Genomic DNA, 21,581 nt, shown 5'->3' with positions numbered 1-21,581 from the left:
GTAAAGCATATTACGTCTTCTTATTGGTTGTATTGGATTGGCATGATTTTAAGACTCGTGATTGGTCAATAATTCCTGCCCCCAACTCAGACTGTTCTCTGACGGGTTGACAGAATTTGATAGCCATACAGATTACTCCACCCAGTACTAGCTACGTCTTTAGTTACGTGTGCTAATATTCTCAGAAGTTTTTATGGCCATATTGAGGATTTTTTACAAGCATTATTGATTTGAGCTACTCTGGCACGGTATATAATTTACAACACTAGCTCTACCGCCATAAGTAATCAGAATCAACACTCAGAGGGAAGAAGATAACAAGCTAACTGTGTTTAGGGGACGAGCTGGTTTAGCCTAACGATGTCAGCCCAAATCATTAGTGGAAAAGAAGTTTCAGCGTAAGTGTACATTTTTTAACTAATCTGTTGGACGTTTTTGTAAATTTGCTCGCTAGCACACATTTATGGTACAGATATAACAAAGCACCATGTTGATTTTGTGTAAACTAACGTTAACCATAGGAACATTGCTTCATCGAAGCAGGCAGGTTTTGTCACATATCTAACGTTCTGTTGCAGTCCATAGAAATAGAATATGTTTTTGACATTGGGTCATTGTTCGGATTGTTAACAGCCACGTGCATCAAGCATGGTCTGGCAACCTCATTCTATTCTCAGGATGTTCTGTAGAATCTCATCCCAATATATTGCAAACATCAAACAAAGTTGGATCAGATTCTAAAAAAACATAAGAATCCTATCTCTCATTCTCATGAAGTTCTAAATGCAACAGTATCCATTTTGGTGAGGTCGACGTGAACGCCCCTCCAACTGGTAATTACTAGTTGGAAAGTCGTCCTATAATGCTGCGTTCATAACCAAGTGGAAAAGTGGATGACCAGTTCTGATGTTGTAAATGCCAGTTGGATGCATTCACGTGCTTTGAACTAGTTGAGAAACGTTGATTGGCTAATGGCCAACAAGCTGTCTACCATAAACTTGAAGTTTTTTTATTTTTTATTTGATTTCACCTTTATTTAACCAGGTAGGCTAGTTGAGAACAAGTTCTCATTTGCAACTGCGACCTGGCCAAGATAAAGCAAAGCAGTGTGACACAGACAACAACACAGTTACACATGGAGTAAACAATAAACAAGCCAATAACACAATAAACAAGTCAATGACACAGTAGAAAAAAGAAAGTCTATATACAGTGTGTGCAAAATGCATGAGGAGGTAGGCAATAAATAGGCCATAGGAGCGAATTAATTACAATTTAGCAGATGATGATGTGCAAGTAGAGATACTGGTGTGCAAAAGAGCAGAAAAGTAAATAAAAACAGTATGGGGATGAGGTAGGTAGATTGGGTGGGCTATTTACAGATGGAGTATGTACAGCTGCAGCGATCGGTTAGCTGCTCAGATAGTTGATGTTTAAAGTTGGTGAGGAAATAAAAGTCTCCAACTTCAGCGCTTTTTGCAATTCGTTCCAGTCACTGGCAGCAGAGAACTGGAAGGAAAGGCGGCAAATGAGTGTTGGCTTTGGGGATGATCAGTGAGATATACCTGCTGGAGCGAGTGCTACGAGTGGGAGTTGTTATCGTGAACTGAGATAAGGCAGAGCTTTACCAAGCATAGACTTATAGATGACCTGGAGCTGGTGGGTCTGGCGACGAATATGTAGCGAGGGCCAGCCGATTTAGAGCATACAGGTCGCAGTGGTGGGTGGTATAAGGTGATTTGGTAACAAAACGGATGGCACTGTGATAGACTGCATCCAGTTTGCTGAGTAGAGTATTGGAAGCTATTTTGTAAATGACATCGCAGAAGTCGAGGATCGGTAGGATAGTCAGTTTTACTAGGGTAAGTTTGGGCGGCGTGAGTGAAGGAGGCTTTGTTGCGAAAAGAAAACCGATTCTGGATTTGATTTTGGATTGGAGATGTTTAATTTGAGTCTTGAAGGAGTGTTTACAGTCTAGCCAGACACCTGGTATTTATAGTTGTCCACATATTCTAGGTCGGAACCGTCCAGGGTGGTGATGCTAGTCGGGCGGGCGGGTGCAGGCAGCGAACGGTTGAAAAGCATGCCTTTGGTTTTACTAGCGTTTAAGAGCAGTTGGAGGCCACGGAAGGAGTGTTGTATGGCATTGAAGCTTGTTTGGAGGTTAGTTAGCACAGTGTCCAAGGAAGGGCAGAAGTATACAGAATGGTGTCGTCTGCGTAGAGGTGGATCAGGGAATCGCCCGCAGCAAGAGCGACATCATTGATATATACAGAGAAAAGAGTCGGCCTGAGAATTGAACCCTGTGGTACCCCATAGAGACTGCCAGAGGTCTGGACAACATGCCCTCCGATTTGACATACTGAACTCTGTCTGCAAAGTAGTTGGTGAACCAGGTGAGGCAGTCATTAGAAAAACCAAGGCTATTGAGTCTGCCGATAAGAATACGGTGATTGACAGAGTCGAAAGCCTTAGCCAGGTCGATGAAGACGGCTGCACAGTCTTTTATCGATGGCGTTTATGATATCGTTTAGTGCCTTGAGCGTGGCTGAGGTGCACCTGTGACCGGCTCGGAAGCCTATTGCACAGCGGAGAAAGGTACGGTGGGATTCGAAATGGTCAAGTGATCTGTTTATTAACTTGGCTTTCAAAGACTTTAGATAGGCAGGGCAGGATTGATATAGGTCTGTAACAGTTTGGGTCTAGGGTGTCACCCCCTTTGAAGAGGGGGATGACTGTGGCAGCTTTCCAATCTTTAGGGATCTCGGACGATACGAAAGAGAGGTTGAACAGGCTGGTAATAGGGGTTGCAACAATTGTGGCGGATAGTTTTAGAAAGCGAGGGTCCAGATTGTCTAGCGTAGCTGATTTGTACGGGTCCAGGTTTTGCAGCTCTTTCAGAACAACTGCTGTATGGATTTGGGTGAAGGAGAAGCTGGGGAGGCTTGGGCGAGTAGCTGCAGGGGAGGGGAGCGGGGGGGAGCTGTTGGCCGGGGTTGGAGTAGCCAGGAGGAAGGCATGGCCAGCCGTTGAGAAATGCTTATTGAAATTTTCGATTATCATGGATTTATCAGTGGTGACCGTGTTACCTAGCCTCAGTGCAGTGGGCAGCTGGGAGGAGGTGCTCTTGTTCTCCATGGACTTTAGTGTCCCAAAGCTTTTTGGAGTTAGAGCTAAAGGATGTGAATTTCTGCTTGAAAAAGCTAGCCTTTGCTTTCCTAACTGAAGTACAGCCAGCATTCTTGTAAACCCCATTATATTAGATTGTTTAAAAAWAATAATGTTTTGTTCCATTTTAACTGCTGAAAATGATGTTATCCATTTTTGATAGATTCGTTTCCCACAAGTAATTACCAGTTGGAGGGGTGTTCAAGTGGAATTTTCCAGTTCTATGTGGTAAATACCACCTTCTCACTTGGTTATGAATGCAGATGGCAATAATATTGCAGTAAGTTTTGCAGCTTCACAGGAATATTGTGAAAACATTCTGGGCAAAGTTGGTACCACGAACTAGAATGTTTCATTCTATTGTTATTAGGGGTGGGTGATTTGGCCAAAATATTATGTCACTGTATTAAAATAGATGGATGGTATTTTATGTTTTTGAATAATAAAAGTTCTACATTTGCTTTAAGAGTAGTGTGTGACCTTAGGATGGCAACACACACATTCTGATGGATTTAAATGGGTGTTTCTCCATTCTGATAGTTTTTTACTGATCAGTTCAAACTAAAAATTACTTTCAGCATTTTCATTGATTTCTACATTTCCTGCACTCATTTGAGATCATTTTCACACTGCCATGTAGGGCTGCACAATATGAGCAAACAATCTAGTATTTATTTTTAACTAAATGTTGCAATTGCAATTTGACTTGTGATTTAGAGCAAAACACTTGGGTGAACTGTTGGAATCATGAAAATTGAATGATTTTTCTAAAGTAAGAATATAATACTGGGCACCTTGAATATGGCATTTGACATTACAATTAATGAAAATGCCAGGGAGGAGTTATTGTGACAGGGTAGGAACCAAAGGGTTGATAAGTGATTCCTAGGGGACCCTATAATCTTTGGCTACATTTAATGTTTTCTGTTAGCTACTTCATGTATATTGAGAAGCAAAGTGAAAACAGCATTGTTGTCATCAACACAGTTGTATGTGATGCATTAACCATATAGACTGAAAGCGTCTCTTGTGGTCGAGGAACAACTAATGTGCTCCTTTAGTGACAGGGGGCGGGGCTATGTTTTACATTTTTACATTTAAGTCATTTAGCAGACGCTCTTATCCAGAGCGACTTACAAATTGGAAAGTTCATACATATTCATCCTGGTCCCCCCGTGGGAAATGAACCCACAACCCTGGCGTTGCAAGCGCTATGCTCTACCAACTGAGCCACACGGGACTGTGGAAAGCGGCATGGAGAGAGAATGAGAACAAAGAGCGACGACTAAAGTAGCGAATTAAACTATAAAAATGGACGTTACGCACAGCGTATCACATTTAACAAACCAAACATTCAAATACTTTTATAGAAGTAAAAACCCAAACCATTCCGTGCATCAATACTGGTATATCGTAAAATATGGTATACCTACCGCCTAGCCCTACATTTTATGGTTGCTACATTATTCCCAACCTTGATACATTATTATGTAATGGAATGTGGCCTTTGACCAATTATTTTATTCATGTGAATATTGACCTCCAGTGGATGGACAGATTGAACAACAGTGATATGCTTTATTGAATTGTATGTACTCCAAGACTTACCTACATTTGATTTCAATTGATTCATCGGGTAGATTAATTTGTAATGTCCCAAAAAAATAGAACAAGTAACAGCAAAGTTTCTCATCTTTGCCATATTTGTTTCCCAGCAGTGTTTTGAACAGGGCCCGGTTTCCCAAAGGTATCGTAAGGCTAAATTCATCATAAGATCCTATGGTTCTAACAAATTTAGCCTTAAGATGCTTTTGGGAAACCGGACCCAGTTCAGTTTTGAACAGTTCTAAGTCCAGTTCCACTTGATACTCACCTGACTGACTATGTAGTTTTATCAAGAGTATTTTAGGTGACAACATGGCTTTTGATATCTGAAGGGACTTTTATTCAGCAACTCATGCTTGTCACAAGACTCGACTGCCAGTGCTCTTCTAACTGTGTAACTCATACTACCCATTAGTTAATTAGGCCTATTTCAAGCTGAGTGACCGAAAACCACATATTCTTCAACTTACATCCTTTTCTTTAATCAGTTCAGTTGTGTTGTTCATTACCTAAATCAGTTCAGAGGTAACATTAAAGCAGTACTGTTGTAATCTGTGGACTAGGCTGTTGCAGAGTAGCTGCAAAGGAACTACTACACTGTGGCCTTGATCAGAGTACAACACTTGTTTGATGGCCTTTTATGGCCAGTGTTGACCGATAAAGGATTAGATAACTCCCTTGTACTGATACAATATAGACTAGTGTTGCCACCACTGTTATCTGCAACATTTCTAGAGAACCCGTAGTATTGTCAGGGTCTGAGACCTGAGGGTTGGTGACTGACTGGTTCAGCAAATTGTTAGTTGCTTTAATTGAGTCAGCCTTTTGTATCAATGAGTGTGAGAGAAAGCATAGGATCCTATATAGTTAGCCTGTGCTTTGTAACAGTTTGGTTATAAAACAAGTTGAGCCTAGCACAGTATAAGTTATTTTATAGTAATGTTTCACAGTAATAACCTAACTATTAGGCTATAAACAAATGCTCATTAAAATGGTGGATACAAACTGGTGTTAACAGTATTGGCTCCATGGTGGAAAAATACTTGTAAAAAGTGTTAATCCCAGACATACATCAGTTTCTCTCTGAAGGCAATATTATTCACATGATGCATTGACATGTGACACTCCTTATTTTATATTGAACACTGTTGTTTTCAGGGTCAAAGGTCTAGAGAAACTTTCTTTAAAAATGCACATATTGTTAAAAACACTGTTCTGAGCAGTAGCTGATGTTGAAATGTGTCTGTAGGGCCTACCTTGATTATTGGGCATTCTCAATTGTGTGCAGAATGTGCAAACAAAATCATTGATTTCTCAATAGTAGTTGAAGAAACCAACTTTAATCTTGCAATCATGAGTGAGTTTAAGAACTTGTTAGTCTTTGTATATTTTGTATTGCTCAGTCCCTGTCAATTAAATTACCTTCCAAGACATCATTATTTGATCTTGTTGAAGACCAGAGGGTGTTTTAAACACAGAAAAACATATGTATTACCTCACACCAATCTGTTGTCGACTATGATAGGTTGAAAAAGCTTTGCCCTTATCTCACACATTTTGCTTTGGTATCTCTTCATCCAACTCTGTGCACTGTGGTTTTCAGTTGCATCTATGACTGAATCAAGAGGTCTTACTGTGGCGGTCTGCATCCAGACCATGAGAAGTTGCTGATGACCCTAAAATCCCTCAACTCACTCATGTAACTGTTTAGTTGCAAGAAAATGCTTGAGATGCCCCTTCCGGATGGCCTCATTTGGGTGGGCCGAAGGATTTCCATGGACATCACTTAGTGTAGGGMAATTCCATGGTTACGGAATTACGCTGAGACTCAGATTTTTCACTTTAAATGTATACCAAAGAAAGAACATTGATTTTAAAGTTTAACAAACCATAGAACTCTATGCACAAGGACTACTTTGAACAATTTCCACAGAACATTGTACAAAACACATTTACAGGAAGAACTGTGCAGATACAAAGTTTGGTAACAAAATAAAACTGAGGGAGATTGTACCTGAATTCTGTTACCATACTGTACATCTGCACAGTTTTTCCAGTATTTCTTTACTGTGTAAATTGTTCAAAGTAGTCATTGTGCAAATTTGTATGGTTTGTTAAACTTTGAAATCAATCTTTTTTTGTTTGGCATATATTTTAAAGTGAAAAATAAGTCTCAGCATAGTTCTGTTACCTTGGAATTGCGCTGTAACAATCTAGCCCCCTAACAAGGAGTTCTAAAGTTGTTGCGTAGTACATTGCGGTCTCTCCCACGCCAAAATGGCCAACTACACCCAAGATTGCCTGAGTCCCTACGTGCCATTAGGGCTCCTTCCCAGCATTGCATTCCTGGGGGTGCTCTCTTCCATACCCCTGTAGTTGTCTCTCAGCTGGTAGTCATGCTGCACCCCAACTCTTGGATGCTCCAAGGTGCCATGTGGACGGTTGAAGGGTGGAGGTCCATGGCTTCAGAGGTCTCTGGGCACACCACATCCCTGTAGGACAAACCAGGTTCTAACCGTGAATAACTGTCCCCCTGCTTTCTCCCTGTGAAATTGACCGCAGCTCCTTTTGTGTCCACAGGCAGGTAAGGGAGAGGCTGAAGAAGGATGTGGCGCAGATGAAGACGCAGGACCCTAATTTTCGACCAGGTCTGGTTGTGTTACAGGTACGTGCAAGAATATGTTGTAAGGGCTCTAGTTCAAATCTTGATTCTGATTCTTCCCATGTAGAGTATTTTCCCAATGGCCTGTTTCCTTAAATGGGCAATGGGTAGGGTTTTGTATCATTTTGAGACTCACTAATTTGTGCTCTGGATACAGAATATAGCCTTGGCTCATATCTTTCCTCAGTCAGATTCAGAACCACTAGCTCCGAGTGGAAGGGATAATTCCATTCGTATACTTTGTCTGTTATATGGCGCTAGCTAAAATATGAAACATAATGTATTAATGGTCTAACATTGGTTATTGACTAGTTTGTAAAAGCATTATTGGAACAAACAAAGACTACAGATTTTCTCAATTTTGCTGTGCACTTTTCAGGTGGGGGACAGAGATGATTCAAACCTCTACATCAGCATGAAGCTGAAAGCAGCAGCTGAGGTAAATAACAGAATGCCTGATGTGATCGTTCCTGTTTCATACATATTCCAAATTGTTCTCTGTTCAGTTCTTAAAGCGATACTTCAGGATTTTGGCAATGGCCCTTTATCTACTTTGCCAGATACCATAGACTTCGAGTCATTGAGCTTACGATAGTTAGCATTGGCTGGCGAAACTATAACTTCCTTCGTACTGGATGCAGAGACATAAAAATGGTATCGACAAATTCATCTGACGCTGGGGAAGTAGATAAAATCCCGAAGTATCCCTTTAAACTCCGTTTTTCTTGTGCCTACTGTAGATTGGAATTAATGCCACACACCTGAGGCTCCCCAAGACTGCCACAGAGGATGAGGTGAGGAGGGATCCTGAGGGGGTTAACTTGGTGGTCTCTGCAGGCCTCTTTCTGGCACTCTGTTTGTCTGTCATTCTCTCTCTATAGCTTTCTTTCCCTCCCACTCTTTTACACACCCCATCACTCTGTAGGTGCTGCACAGCATTATGGAGGTGAATGAGAACTCTGCTATCCATGGCCTCATCGTTCAGCTGCCTCTGGACTCCATCCACAAAATAGATACTGAGAAGGTGACCAACGCTGTGGCCCCAGAGAAGGATGTGGATGGGTGAGCCCTGAGATGTGTTTTGTGTGACCAGTTTACAGATTTTCATGTGAATATTCTAAAATCTGCATAAAGAAAATATGCACGTTTTCCTACCGGTGGTGTTTCCACCAAACTGACTTGTTGCAGATACAAATCAGTGCAACTTAGTGCACCCAAAATGTACTTTTTCGCTTATGATTTGTACTGAATGAAAATCTGAAGTTCATTGTGTTTCCATTGCATTTTGAACTCTACCGATGTAGTTTTGTCTCAAACTGTTGCGTTAAATAGCAAACGTACATACTCTGGTCTTGGAACATGTGCTCTAGCCAACAATTCGCAGATACAGTGCAGGTAGGCTAGTCTACATAATGAGATTATTATGGATAAGAGCAGGAATATTTTTTGTTGTCAAGCATCGATCATCATTTAACCACAATCAGACCCTCGATATTTATTGGAAAGGAGCATCAAGATCACTGCACTTTCACCACTCTGTGAAGTTCATCACAATTTATTTAATCTGTAGCCTAATGAACTGCATGGTTTCCCAAGTCGTAGTGGGAGGACCACACACCATACCGTCCATTGACTCCAAGTTTACTGCGATATGATTGTTTTTATATCAATATTTGCGCATAATGGAATTTCCACTGCCATTTCTTGCATAATTAATTTTACAGACACAAAAAGATCCCACCATGTCGAACGAACAAATTAACTGTCTGCATTTATTAAATTGTAACGAAACTTCCTGTTTCCAACACAGCTGTTGTAATACATTTTAAAAATCTGGTATGACTTYACTCGCATAAACTGTATGGAAATGTGGTTAGTGAAACCATTTTGCCATTCTGGAAGTGTTCTAGTTCCATTTGTGTAGTGTGAGCCATGAATATATTGTGTTTATTGGACAGTGATGCTGATACAGGCTGTGTGTTTAAAGGATGCAGGCCTTTTGTCTTGGTGTTTAGGAAGCTCCATTAATCTCTTGCTCCTCTAATTGACTCTATTGATTCAGATTGTTCTCTGGACTTACTGAGAGACCAGTAAAGGAGCTTCTGTACTGCACTTAGCTGGGCCTGTTAAAAAGACAGGGCCTGAATTCTAACCAGTGTACTAATGATGAGGACATTGATTTATGTCGTCTCATCTCAAAAGAGTACAGATTTTTTTTCTGAGGGTTTTAATCATGCGTAGCTTGTTAGGGAGACAATGTTGGAAAGGGGAAATGAAAGAAGGCATTCTAGGAAATACAATGTACCATCAGAAGGAGTTGTGTGTGTATATAGTACGTGAAAGTATGACTAACTCTTATTGGTTAGAAACTGGATGCTCATGCTCATGAGTGTACTCTGTGTGTGTGTTCCTAGTCTGACCAGTATAAATGCTGGGAAGCTGTCCCGGGGGGACTTGGGTGACTGTTTCATCCCCTGTACTCCTAACGGCTGCATGGAGCTCATCAGACAGACTGGTGGGTACAGCAGAGAAACTAGTTATGAGCCAATGCTAATGAGCTGAATTACTTAATATGTAGAAGTGCTCAATTTAATGATTGACACTGCAGTGCATCTGTGCAGGTGTTTCTGTGGCCGGGAAGAGAGCTGTGGTGATTGGCCGCAGTAAGATTGTGGGCGCGCCCATGCATGACCTACTGCTGTGGAACCACGCTACCGTGACAACCTGCCATTCAAAGACTGCTGACCTCGCTGCTGAGGTAACCCAAGCCCAGGACATGTCACACGCTCACTCAGAACATGAAAACACTCTCAACCATATATACAGGCAGTTCCTATCCATATAAACATGTACTACAGGCAACTCGTCATGATGATGTATACAGGTAGATGACATGTCACATACAGATCCCACATACCGGAGCACTACTGTTTATTAGATTGATAGACTTGTGCCACGAAACAAACTAGTATAGTGAGGAGATCCATCCAGTCCCCTCTCTTTCCAGGTGGGCAGAGCAGACATTTTGGTGGTTGGGATTGGGAAAGCAGAGATGGTGAAGGGGGATTGGGTGAAGAAGGGAGCGGTGGTCATCGACTGCGGCATTAATCACATCCCAGGTTAGTATGGTCCCCTCCATTGGATTCCATTTTGACAAGTACTTTTTTTTTAGAATAAAAGTGAGCTAAACATGGAGTGAATCATCGGTTCTCCATGGAGCTGGTACTTCTCTTTATGGGTAACATTTAGGGGTGCTTGTGTTGACGGCATGGTTCCTCTCTGTGCTCCTCAGATGAGACGCGGCCCAGTGGGAAGCGTGTGGTGGGGGATGTGCACTACTCCTCTGTTAAGGAGCAGGCTGGCTTCATCACTCCAGTACCAGGAGGAGTGGGGCCCATGACTGTGGCCATGCTCATGCAGGTAGTTGGGAACAACTGGGAATTGAACACGGCGGTTGTCTGTATACCTTATAAGTTAGCCCACCAAGCTAAGGCTTAGGAAAACAAGTCCACAGATCTTAGGCAAGGTTACTCATCACGTGAGTGTAGCTTACCGATCCACCTCCAGCACAAAGGCAGTGGCATCCCTACTAGTAATCACACAAACCACACCACCTCCAAAATTCATCCTGTGAGAAATTCATATTTCAGTGGAAAAGTGGTATTTATTTGTGATGGAGCAGCTCCCTGTCCTGTGACCTCATCAATGCCATTCACTCAACTGTTTACGCAGCATGACATCATGGCAAAGACGGACTCCGTTAAACTGAATGTGGAGAATTTTGTAGTAGATAAGGTGTTATTTCAGACACTCATTTGTTTCTGTCTGGTAATCCTCTGAGGTAATGGAATTCTAACGACATAAATGAATGGAAAGCAATGTTTTATTCACTTTTATGGCACTGTGCAATCCACAGTTGCGCAGAGCACATTCAGTGAGAATGAATGGCTTTTGTCTATAAGGCATAACCATAGAAGCGAATTGTCTTTTGAGTTTGGTACAAATTCCAATCTATACACACATGCGCACTATACTCACACGTACACATGGATTTGTTGTTGTAGAGTAGTGGCCTGAGGGCGCACACTTAATGTGTTGTAAAGTCTTCTGTGTAATGTATATAACTGCCTTATTTTTGCTGGACCCCAGGAAGAAGGCAGCAGCTAATTGGGATCCATAATAAATACAATCTAAATGTGTAAACTGAGCTTTTCATTGGCTGTGTGCTTTGTTGTTTCTCTTCATCTCCAGAACACAGTGCTAAGTGCCAAGCGCTTCCTGGAGTCTCACCAGCCAGGCAAGTGGAGCATCACCTACACCAAGCTCATCCTGCAGAAGCCTGTGCCAAGGTTTGTCCCCTCATCCTCTGCATACCTTTCCCTCTGATGTGGAATCACTTTATCTTCTAGTCGTTTAGTGATTTTTCTTACTTTTAATACTCCTCAGTAATGTTGCTGAATAATTCAACCTTCCACTAAAGTAGGGGCTCTAGTCTAATTTTGGTTCTCTACTTCATGTTTGAAAGCCATAAATTTGGGCCTCAGAGACTTGCATGACATTTCCTGTCTGCTGTTACTGCTGAATAAATGTGTGACCTGACTGTGGCCCTCAGTGACATTGTGATCTCGCGTTCCATCGTGCCCAAGCCCATCGACCGACTGGCCACGGAGGTGGGGCTGCTGTCGGACGAGGTGGAGCTCTATGGGAAGACCAAGGCCAAGGTGCAGCTGGACATCATCAATCGCCTGCGGGCACAGCCTGATGGGAAATACGTGGTGGTCACTGGGTATGCTCTGTACAATAAACTTTTGTTCTTGTTGTGTTGTAGATGTAACATGGAAAATGTGCTCCTTTTCGCTACAGTGGCCTGGTACAGAACTCTTCATTTATCAAGATTGATTATCTATTATGCTCTCGGAAATGTTTCACACCAGTGTTAATGTTGTCTGTACCTCTAGAATCACCCCCACCCCACTGGGAGAGGGAAAGAGCACCACCACCATAGGACTGGTCCAGGCTCTGGGGGCTCACATGAAGCTCAATGTCTTCGCCTGTGTCCGCCAGCCCTCCCAAGGCCCCACCTTCGGAATCAAAGGTGAGCACTGAGTGATGCTGCCTTTTACTGACTGGTTGGATGCCTTTTGTGTGAAAATGTAAGGCTTTATCAATGCTCAGTTGTTATCAATGCTAAATGCCTGGAATGTTCTATCTACAGGAGGTGCTGCTGGAGGTGGATATTCTCAAGTAATTCCCATGGAGGAGGTACAGCACTGAATGATTTCCATTCTGTTCCAGACATTGATCATTCAGGAAGGGGTTTCGGTATAAAAAAAATTACATCTAGAATCGTCTTCCTATATCGCAACAAAGCATCCTTCACACATGCTGCCAAACATACCCTCGTAAAACTGACCATCCTACTGATCCTCGACTTCGGTGATGTCATCTATAAAATAGCCTCCAACACTCTACTCAACAAACTGGATGCAGTCTATCACAGTGCCATCCGTTTTGTCACCAAAGCCCCATACACTAACCACCATTGCGACCTGTACGCTCTCGTTGGTAGGCCCTCGCTTCATACTCATCGCCAAACCCACTATCTACAAGTCTCTGCTAGGTAAAGCCCCGCCTTATCTCAGCTCACTGGTCACCATAGCAGCACCCACTCGTAGCACGTGCTCCAGCAGGTATATCTCATTGGTCACCCCCAAAGCCAATTCCTCCTTTGGTTGTCTTTCCTTCCAGTTCTCTGCTGCCAATGACTGGAACGAACTGCAAAAATCTCTGAAGCTGGAGACTCATATCTCCCTCACTAGCGTTAAGCACCAGCTGTCGGAGCAGCTCACAGATTACTGCACCTGTACATAGCCCGTCTATAATTTAGCTCAAACAACTACCTCTTCCCCTACTGTATTTATTTATTTATTTTGCTCCTTTGCGCACCATTATTTCTATTTCTACTTTGCACGTTCTTCCACTCCAAATCTACCATTCCAGTGTTTTACTTGCTATATTGTATTTACCTCGCCACCATGGCCTTTTTTTGCCTTTACCTCCCTTATCTCACCTCATTTGCTCACATTGTATATAGACTTATTTTTCTACTGTATTATTGACTGTATGTTTGTTTATTCCATGTGTAACTCTGTGTTGTTGTATGTGTCAAATTGCTATGCTTTATCTTGGCCAGGTCGCAGTTGCAAATGAGAACTTGTTCTCAACTAGCCTACCTGGTGAAATAAAAAAAATAAAGCTCTATTTGACCATATGGTTTAATTATGATTTCAGTTCAACCTCCACCTCACTGGAGATATCCACGCCATCACAGCTGCCAACAACCTGGTGGCGGCCGCCATAGACGCCCGTCTGTTCCATGAAGCCACCCAAACAGACAAGGTGAACACTCTCGGTTGCTGACATCTGTTCTTGAGAAAGATTGCGCTGCACAAGGTGGTATTCCATGTTTGATTAATGTGTGTGTCGGTCCATTTCTTATCTTTCTCACTCATTCCCTCTCCCACAGGCTTTATATAACCGTCTGGTCCCTCTTAGTGGAGGTCAGAGGACATTCTCCCCCATCCAGATAAACAGACTAAAGGTACAAACTCAATTGTATCCGTGGATGACAATGCCATTATTATCTTGACTGTCTTAGGGAGGGAATTTCTCTACTATTGTCTCTGTATGTGATCCCTGTAGAGACTGGGCATTGAGAAGACTGACCCCACCACTCTGACCGAGGAGGAGATAACCCGCTTTGCCCGACTAGACATGGACCCTGACTCCATCACCTGGCACAGAGGTACTGAAGACTGTACTGGATATGTACCCTGAGTGGCCTGACTGTTGTGTATAATGTATACTATACTACAGGGCTCTCCAACCCTGCTCCTGGAGAGCTACAGTCCTGTAGGTTTTCACTCCTACCCTAATCCACACACCTGATTGTAATGGTTAGCTGGTTGATAAGCTGAACCTGGTTAGTTACAACTGGGGTTGGAGCGAAAACGTACAGGAGGGTAGCTCTCCAGAAACCGGGTTGGAGAGCCCTGCTATTCTATGACATGTCAGTGTTGAGATGTAGAACAGTGTTTTAATGGGTCTTTGTGTCATTTCAGTGTTAGACACCAATGATCGTTTCCTGAGGAAGATCACCATTGGCCAATCGCCGACTGAGAAGGGACACACTAGGGAGGTATGTAAAAGTTCATAGTACACATGCTTTTCTTCCATTAGTTAGTCACCCACTGATACTGCTGTTGACTCTTGTTCTGTCCTCCTCCCCCAGGCTCAGTTCAGCATCACGGTGGCCAGTGAGATCATGGCTGTGCTGGCTCTCACCAGCAGCCTGAAGGACATGCGCCAGCGCCTGGCCAAGATGGTGGTGGCAACCAGCCGCAGTGGGCAGCCCATCACCACAGAGGACCTGGTAGGTGGCCCTAGTCTCCCTCTCACACTGTCAACCAACACATAGACAGTTGAGGTTTGTGATGAGTGCTTGTTGATTCTGGCCTTAAAAGATTCTCACCATTTCATTGTTCCCTCTGTGTGCAGGGTGTGAGTGGAGCCCTGACTGTGCTGATGAGGGATGCCATCAAGCCCAACTTGATGCAGACTCTGGAGGTGGGTGGGGCAGGGAAGGGAGGGAGGGAACTCCTCAGGGTGGAACTGTACAGGCCTGGCAACTGGAGAGGGAAGCAAAGCCATGTGGGAAAATGGGTTTCAGATTCTTTAATTGGTTAGGGTAGTGTGGATGTGAAGCTTCCTATGTTCTCACGGAGCAGTGATGACACAGTCTGGAGAAGACAGATAGCGTGTGCTTGTGGCTGTTTTTAGTTTAGTTACTAATCCCCTGTTTCTCTTTGAGAAGTTCTGAGGCAGGATTGGGTACAAAGTAGCTAATCTATTTGCATCAAATCAACAGATATTCCAAAGCCTAGAACTAAGTTTGTTGACTGCAGATATGTGATTCTGAGTCTATGGTGTTTGATGTGGTAGACTTGACTTCTTTGAGTCAGAGTGGTGACATTGCTACTGGCTGAGTGTGTGTTCTGCTGCTGGATGATTGAGAGGAGTTTCTCTACAGGGAACCCCCGTGTTCGTCCACGCCGGACCTTTCGCCAACATCGCCCACGGCAACTCTTCCATCCTGGCTGATAAGATAGCCCTGAAGCTGGTCGGCCCGGAGGGATTTGTGGGTAAGTGGAGCTGAAACACACAGCCTCTCCCTTGACAAGAAACAAAACTATGAACACCTCTTGTAATGTGAGTGTTGGTTGTTTCTCTCATGGGACAGTGACTGAGGCTGGGTTCGGCGCTGACATCGGCATGGAGAAATTCTTCAACATCAAATGCCGCTACTCCGGCCTGCGGCCTCACGTGGTGGTGCTGGTGGCCACCGTCCGAGCTCTGAAGATGCATGGAGGTGGGCCAACGGTGAGTGACTGCATAGTTTACTGGAGGTCTTTGAAATCTTTCTACTCTTGTTCTAATGGTGGTGCCAATGGGCAGCTTTCAGAAAGACTGCTTCAGAAAAAACAATTAAAGGGCAGGTTTTGCCCCCTCAAAAGAAGAGTAGCGGTTGCTCAGTGTAGTCAATTATAATCATCAGATCAACCTAGAGAATGTTCACGTATTAATGTCATATATACCGTTCAAAAGTTTGGGGTCACTTAAATGTCCTTGTTTTTTTAAAGAAAAGCACACTTTTTTTGTCCATTTTTWAAATAACATCATATTGATCAGAAATACAGTGTAGATGTTGTAAATTACTATTGTAGCTGGAAATATTCCATTTTGCAAAGAAGGCCAGCATCCCGGAGTCGCCTCTTCACTGTTGACGTTGAGACTGGTGTTTTGCGGGTACTATTCAATGAAGCTGCCAGTTGAGGACTTGTGAGGTGTCCGTTTCTCAAACTAGACACTCTAATGTACTTGTCCTCTTGCTCAGTTGTGCACCGGGCCTCCCACTCCTCTTTCTATTCTGGTTAGAGCCAGTTTGCGCTATTCTGTGAAGGGAGTAGTACACCGTTGTACAAGATCTTCAGTTTCTTGGCAATTTCTCGCATGGAATAGCCTTAATTTCTCAGAACAAAAATGGACTGACGAGTTTCAGAAGAAAGGTCCTTGTTTCTGGCCATTTTGAGCCTGTAATCGAACCCACAAATGCTGATGCTCACAGATACTTAACTAGTCTAAAGAAGGCCAGTTTTATTGCTTCTTTAATCAGAACAACAGTTTTCAGCTGTGCTAACATCATTGCAAAAGGGTTTTCTAAGGATCAATTAGCCTTCTAAAATTATAAAACTTGGATTAGCTAACACAACGTGCCATTGGAACACAGGAGTGATGGTTGCTGATAATAGGCCTCTGTACGCCTATGTAGATATTCCATTAAAAAATCTGCCGTTTCTAGCTACAATAGTCATTTGCAACATTAACAATGTCTACACTGTATTTCTGATCAATTTGATGTTATTTGCTTTTCTTTCAAAAACAAGGACATTTCTAAGTGACCCCAAACTTTTGAACGGTAGTGTATATATTCTCTCCTATAGAATGTCCTATCCCGCTTCAATCAATGCAGGTGCACTGCTAAGAATGTAATTCAATTTCCTGCTTGGAGGTCACACAGGAAGACCTGTCATTCTGCTGCTTTAGCTCTATCCCCACGAACACTAGTATGTTTCATGTCCTTGGACAGGAAATAGGGATACAGCCCCTTATTGTTTGTTCTAGGTTAGTAATTTGATAGCTTTTTGACTGATCTTTCTCCTTTGATCCAGGTTACTGCTGGGATGGCCCTGCCCAAAGAATATGTGGAAGAGGTAAGACACTTCTCTGCGCCTCACCCTCACTCTCACTTCAGCCCCACCCCTTTTACACCGCATCACATCAGGGAAAGAGCAGCCATCCTAAATGTACCACTTACCTTTTATGATAATGTTCTGTTAATGGCATATTGCTCATCCTCTGCACAAGTTGGTTTTARGTAGAGCTGTGGCGGTCATGAAATTGTCAGCCGGTCATAGTAATTGACCGTTAATTAACATAAACACATTTAGCATCTGCTGGCTTCCACACATAACCTACAAGCCACTGATGCAGACCTTTTGGAACATCTACATTTTAAAAAGTATAATAAATCCATGTAATATAGCCTACACCAGAAGAACAGTATAGCATGAGTTGTCCTTATGTTAGGCCGTGATCTGGCTATGCCATAATTCTGAGGGCTACGCTAGTTCATTTAGCAGACAAGATTTGCTTAGAATTCAATGGCATTATTTATAGTAATCAGAATACAATTGAACATAGCTGAATAAAATAGGAAGGATATTTTCTCCGAACAATTTGAGGGAGTCCGCACACGCGGCAATTCTGTGTTGCGCGGTTAACAAAGAAACAGGTACTCCTATATGCTTAATTTAGAGTTATTTATGTAACTTTAGTTATGGGCTAGATTTTTAATTCATTCTTAGGCTGCATGATGTGACTAATGATTTGAAAGAATTTGCATGCAAGGCATGAGCTCTGCTTTGTTTTTTTGCGCAGGCTGTTCACACTTCATCAGTCTCTCATTCACAATTTGACAAGCACTTGATAATGCCTCGAATTTCCCGGCTGCATCCCCTTTGTGTGGCCCTAATGCCCCCTTAAAAAATCCATGCCTTTTGTGGCCGTTGTGCGCTTGGGCTGAATATAATAATTCCATTCTCCCAGCTGCATGCCGAAGCACCTCTCACTCACATGGCTCTCATTCACATGATCAGGCCTTTCTCACAGGCTACAAGTAAAGACAGACACATCCGGGATGCAACTGCGCACATCATCCAATTCCGAGGTGCATATTGGAAGAACTGTCCACATTTACTTTTCGTCAGCCAACAAGATGAGTAGGCCTAGCGAACAGCAAAAGCCATAGCCCATGTCAATCTACTATCCCCTATTGTACAAAAGTTTACTTTATTCTGTGCGATAAATAAATATTCCAAACATATTTTAGGGCAGTTGTGGGATGTGATAGATCCCGAATTAATACAACCACTAGCATCAAAAAAACTGTTTTAAGCAATGAGCCTGACTCAATAGATGAGCAGGTTTAGCTTAAAATGTTGAACTATTTGGTTATTTTTTCACATAAGTGCAGCAATGCACACACTGCAGTAGGCTATAAGCGGGAATGTTCCATTAGCAGGAAAACACCATTCTCAAAAGTGACCACAAATGCGATTATGCATGTAATGCTTTTATTATTAAGGTGCATTTTTACATTGAAAATGAACTTCCCCAAACTTGAAACTCACGCGCTGCGTATGTATATCAGTTAGGCTCTACACCCGTTGTAAAGCGGATTAATGTGCTTCATTTTAAGAAGTTATTTGGTCACTTTAGTTGTGATATCAACCTTACCAAAACATAGGCCTATGGGCTAGGCTATATGAGGTGTGCGACTATGATTTGAAAAAGTAGGAGACAAAAAGCATGTGCTGTCTTCCTTAAGATGGGCATCATTCACAAGTGATAGGCTAATATTTTCAACCATCACACTATTCTTGATTTAATCTTGTCTTTACATATATTATTTAGTTTGTGTGAAATTTGTTTTGATTTAGAATGGACCATTATCATGTGGCTGTAATACGGTCACTGTAAGCGCCCTAGTCGTAAGACTTCATTAGAAGGCATCAAGAGCATGTGCGTTGTATTTGCTTTGTGTCTTGTGACACAATTCTCATCTGATGCAATTAGTTGAGCTGAACTACACAGGCTCATCCATTATGCAGTGCAATTAGGTCCAGTTCACATGCTCTCTTGATTTTACATGGACCATTGCCCAATACCTACTGGCTACATGTGATCATTGATGTGAGTATAAAATAGCTCCACTCAACTCCCTCTCGGGTGTCTCTACAAAGCCAGACTGTACGCAGTATATTATATAATAGCTGTATATAAAAAATTCTAAAACTTTTGTGTGTTTCTGTGTAGAACCTTGAGCTGCTGGAGAAGGGCTGCAGTAACATGAGGAAACAAGTGGAGAATGCCATGCATTTTGGAGTGCCAGTGGTAGTGGCCGTCAACGCTTTCAAGTAAGTCCTATTCATGGTGAGCATCTGAAACTATTTTACCCCTCTTGTCCAGTGTTTTGACCTCTGACCTGTGTCTCCCTGACTGCAGGACGGACACTGAATCAGAGCTGGACCTGATCTGCACCCTGGCCAAGGAAGTGGGGGCCTTTGATGCGGTGCGCTGCTCTCACTGGGCTGAAGGGGGTGCTGGTGCCGTGGCCCTGGGACAGGCTGTGCAGAGGGCTTCTGAGGCCCCCAGTGACTTCAAGTTCCTCTATGATGTGGAGGTAAAGCGAGCGTCGGCCTCAGTCAAAGACCTTGTTTTTCACTATATGACATGGATGCATTGATTTCATCCTGCTCAGGAAATCTATAATTTTTCTTCCATTCATCTCATCATTCTTGTCATGTCTGTAGATGAAATAAATCACTGATTTACTTCTGAGACGTAGATGACTGTTTTGATTATAATATTTATACATCAAGTGATTTCCCAGAATAGTATAACTTAATCTTTCTCCTCATGTACTGCTGGTACTGTTGCAAATGCTTGCATTACATTTAAACATGTTGGAGAATCAGTGTAGATGACCTGAACCAGTTCTATGGTACTCATATGTTGTACGTATGTGTATTTTTGTCTGTCTGAATTGCTTGTAGCTGCCCATTGCGGATAAGATCCGGATCATTGCTCAGAAGATCTATGGGGCTGATGATATAGAGCTGCTGCCAGATGCCCAGCACAAGGTGGAGCTCTACACCAAACAGGTACAATAGCTATGAGACTAAGGTGTTTTATGGAGACGGTTCTTTGTTTACATGCTTTGTATAGAACCTATTTGTTTGTAGCACACTACTCATTGATTTCTGGAGCACATTTTCAACCTTTACTTTGAAGGTTCAAGAAAACAGTCTGGAGGGTTCACATTTCTATTTGAGGTTTTACTCTCCTTTCAATGAACGCCATATTTGTTTTGGTCAGGGCTTTGGGAATCTGCCCATCTGCATGGCAAAGACCCACCTGTCCCTGTCCCACGAGGCGGATAAGAAGGGCGTGCCCACAGGTTTCGTCCTGCCCATCAGAGACATCCGTGCCAGTGTGGGTGCTGGGTTCCTCTACCCTCTTGTTGGCACGGTAAGAAAGCACTGGCCTGGAGAATAACTGTATTTAAAATATCCATAATCTCAACAGAAAATCAACTGAATCAATGAAGAGTCAAATCAATCTCTTGATCAGAGGACACAAAGTACTAGTACAGTTTATTCCTTTTTTGGCCCCATCCTAGATGCCCACAATTCCAGGGCTGCCCACAAGGCCCTGTTTCTATGACATTGACCTAGACCCTGAGACTGAGCAGGTCAATGGACTCTTCTAAGAAGGGCTCCACCCTGTTTAACGGTAAGGAATCCGCTACATTACAGCTATACAAATGATGCAACAACCCATACAAGCATACAGATATGGTTGATGTCTGTAATGATTCTTGTTATTTTTCTCTCTGTTGCTCTATCTTTATCTTCCCATTAACAGAGGTGATCTGTGGTCTGCAGCCCCCAAAACAAGGCCTAATGAAATGTGATGGAGTAGTAACTGGAAGCGCTTCCCTCCCTTGTCAATAATGTCCTGTATTTTTCACTGTCGCTGACATCTGTCAATAGTACATTTTCTCTGCCCATGGTCACTGAAGGGTAAAATAAAGAAACTTAATTAAGAAACAGTTTGTCCTCTGATATTATTCTGTATTAAATTCTAGATGGGGGGGAAATTGCCTGTTTACATTCATTTAAAAAGATTCTCCGGTACCTTTTTGTATACTTTTTTGCCAGTAGCTCTGAAAGTAGCACTCACGAGACAAAAGTAGTCCCTGAAAAATGTGTACTGTCACATGTGCACCACGTCATTGCTCTCTCGTGTCCACTGAGCCATTGGGCCCACCCTGCAAACTCATCTGATAACACTGGGCAGGCCTCTTGCTAGCTGTTGCTCAAATGTGAGGGGCTGAAGCTAATTGGCTAGAACTCGAATTGCTAGGGTGCTGGCCCACGTGTAGGGAAAATGGCGCGGCACAGCT

The 21,581-nt window shown here is 42.8% G+C and overlaps 1 protein-coding gene across 1 annotated transcript; it reads left to right on the top strand.

Moving 5' to 3' along the window:
• Window positions 1-128: 128 nt before the first annotated feature.
• Window positions 129-21,225, top strand: mthfd1b (methylenetetrahydrofolate dehydrogenase (NADP+ dependent) 1b). Its single transcript, XM_023994660.2, has 28 exons — window positions 129-398; window positions 7,354-7,438; window positions 7,815-7,874; window positions 8,176-8,229; window positions 8,361-8,497; window positions 9,850-9,950; window positions 10,057-10,193; window positions 10,443-10,554; window positions 10,728-10,855; window positions 11,687-11,784; window positions 12,048-12,221; window positions 12,394-12,530; window positions 12,651-12,697; window positions 13,727-13,834; window positions 13,962-14,036; window positions 14,138-14,240; window positions 14,557-14,633; window positions 14,727-14,867; window positions 14,993-15,061; window positions 15,525-15,636; window positions 15,735-15,874; window positions 17,224-17,265; window positions 19,430-19,530; window positions 19,619-19,796; window positions 20,170-20,277; window positions 20,492-20,644; window positions 20,796-20,908; window positions 21,041-21,225. The coding sequence occupies exons 1-27, from the start codon at window positions 361-363 to the stop codon at window positions 20,883-20,885; spliced, it is 2,805 nt and encodes a 934-aa protein (XP_023850428.1). The 5' UTR covers window positions 129-360; the 3' UTR covers window positions 20,886-20,908; window positions 21,041-21,225.
• The last annotated feature ends 356 nt before the right edge of the window (window positions 21,226-21,581 follow it).

The sequence above is a fragment of the Salvelinus sp. IW2-2015 genome, linkage group LG9, assembly GCF_002910315.2.
Source record: "Salvelinus sp. IW2-2015 linkage group LG9, ASM291031v2, whole genome shotgun sequence".
Lineage (NCBI taxonomy): Eukaryota > Metazoa > Chordata > Actinopteri > Salmoniformes > Salmonidae > Salvelinus > Salvelinus sp. IW2-2015.
Note: the sequence above shows the minus strand (reverse complement) of the source record. Positions and strands in the feature narration are given on the sequence as shown.

Bases quoted from the DNA above. Each gene is read 5' to 3' on its own strand.
- mthfd1b (XM_023994660.2), top strand. From the start codon at position 361: ATGTCAGCCCAAATCATTAGTGGAAAAGAAGTTTCAGC. The intron at 8,498-9,849 runs GTGAGCCCTGAG...GTGTGTTCCTAG, and splicing joins CCAGAGAAGGATGTGGATGG to TCTGACCAGTATAAATGCTG. The intron at 10,194-10,442 runs GTAACCCAAGCC...CTCTCTTTCCAG, and splicing joins CTGCTGACCTCGCTGCTGAG to GTGGGCAGAGCAGACATTTT.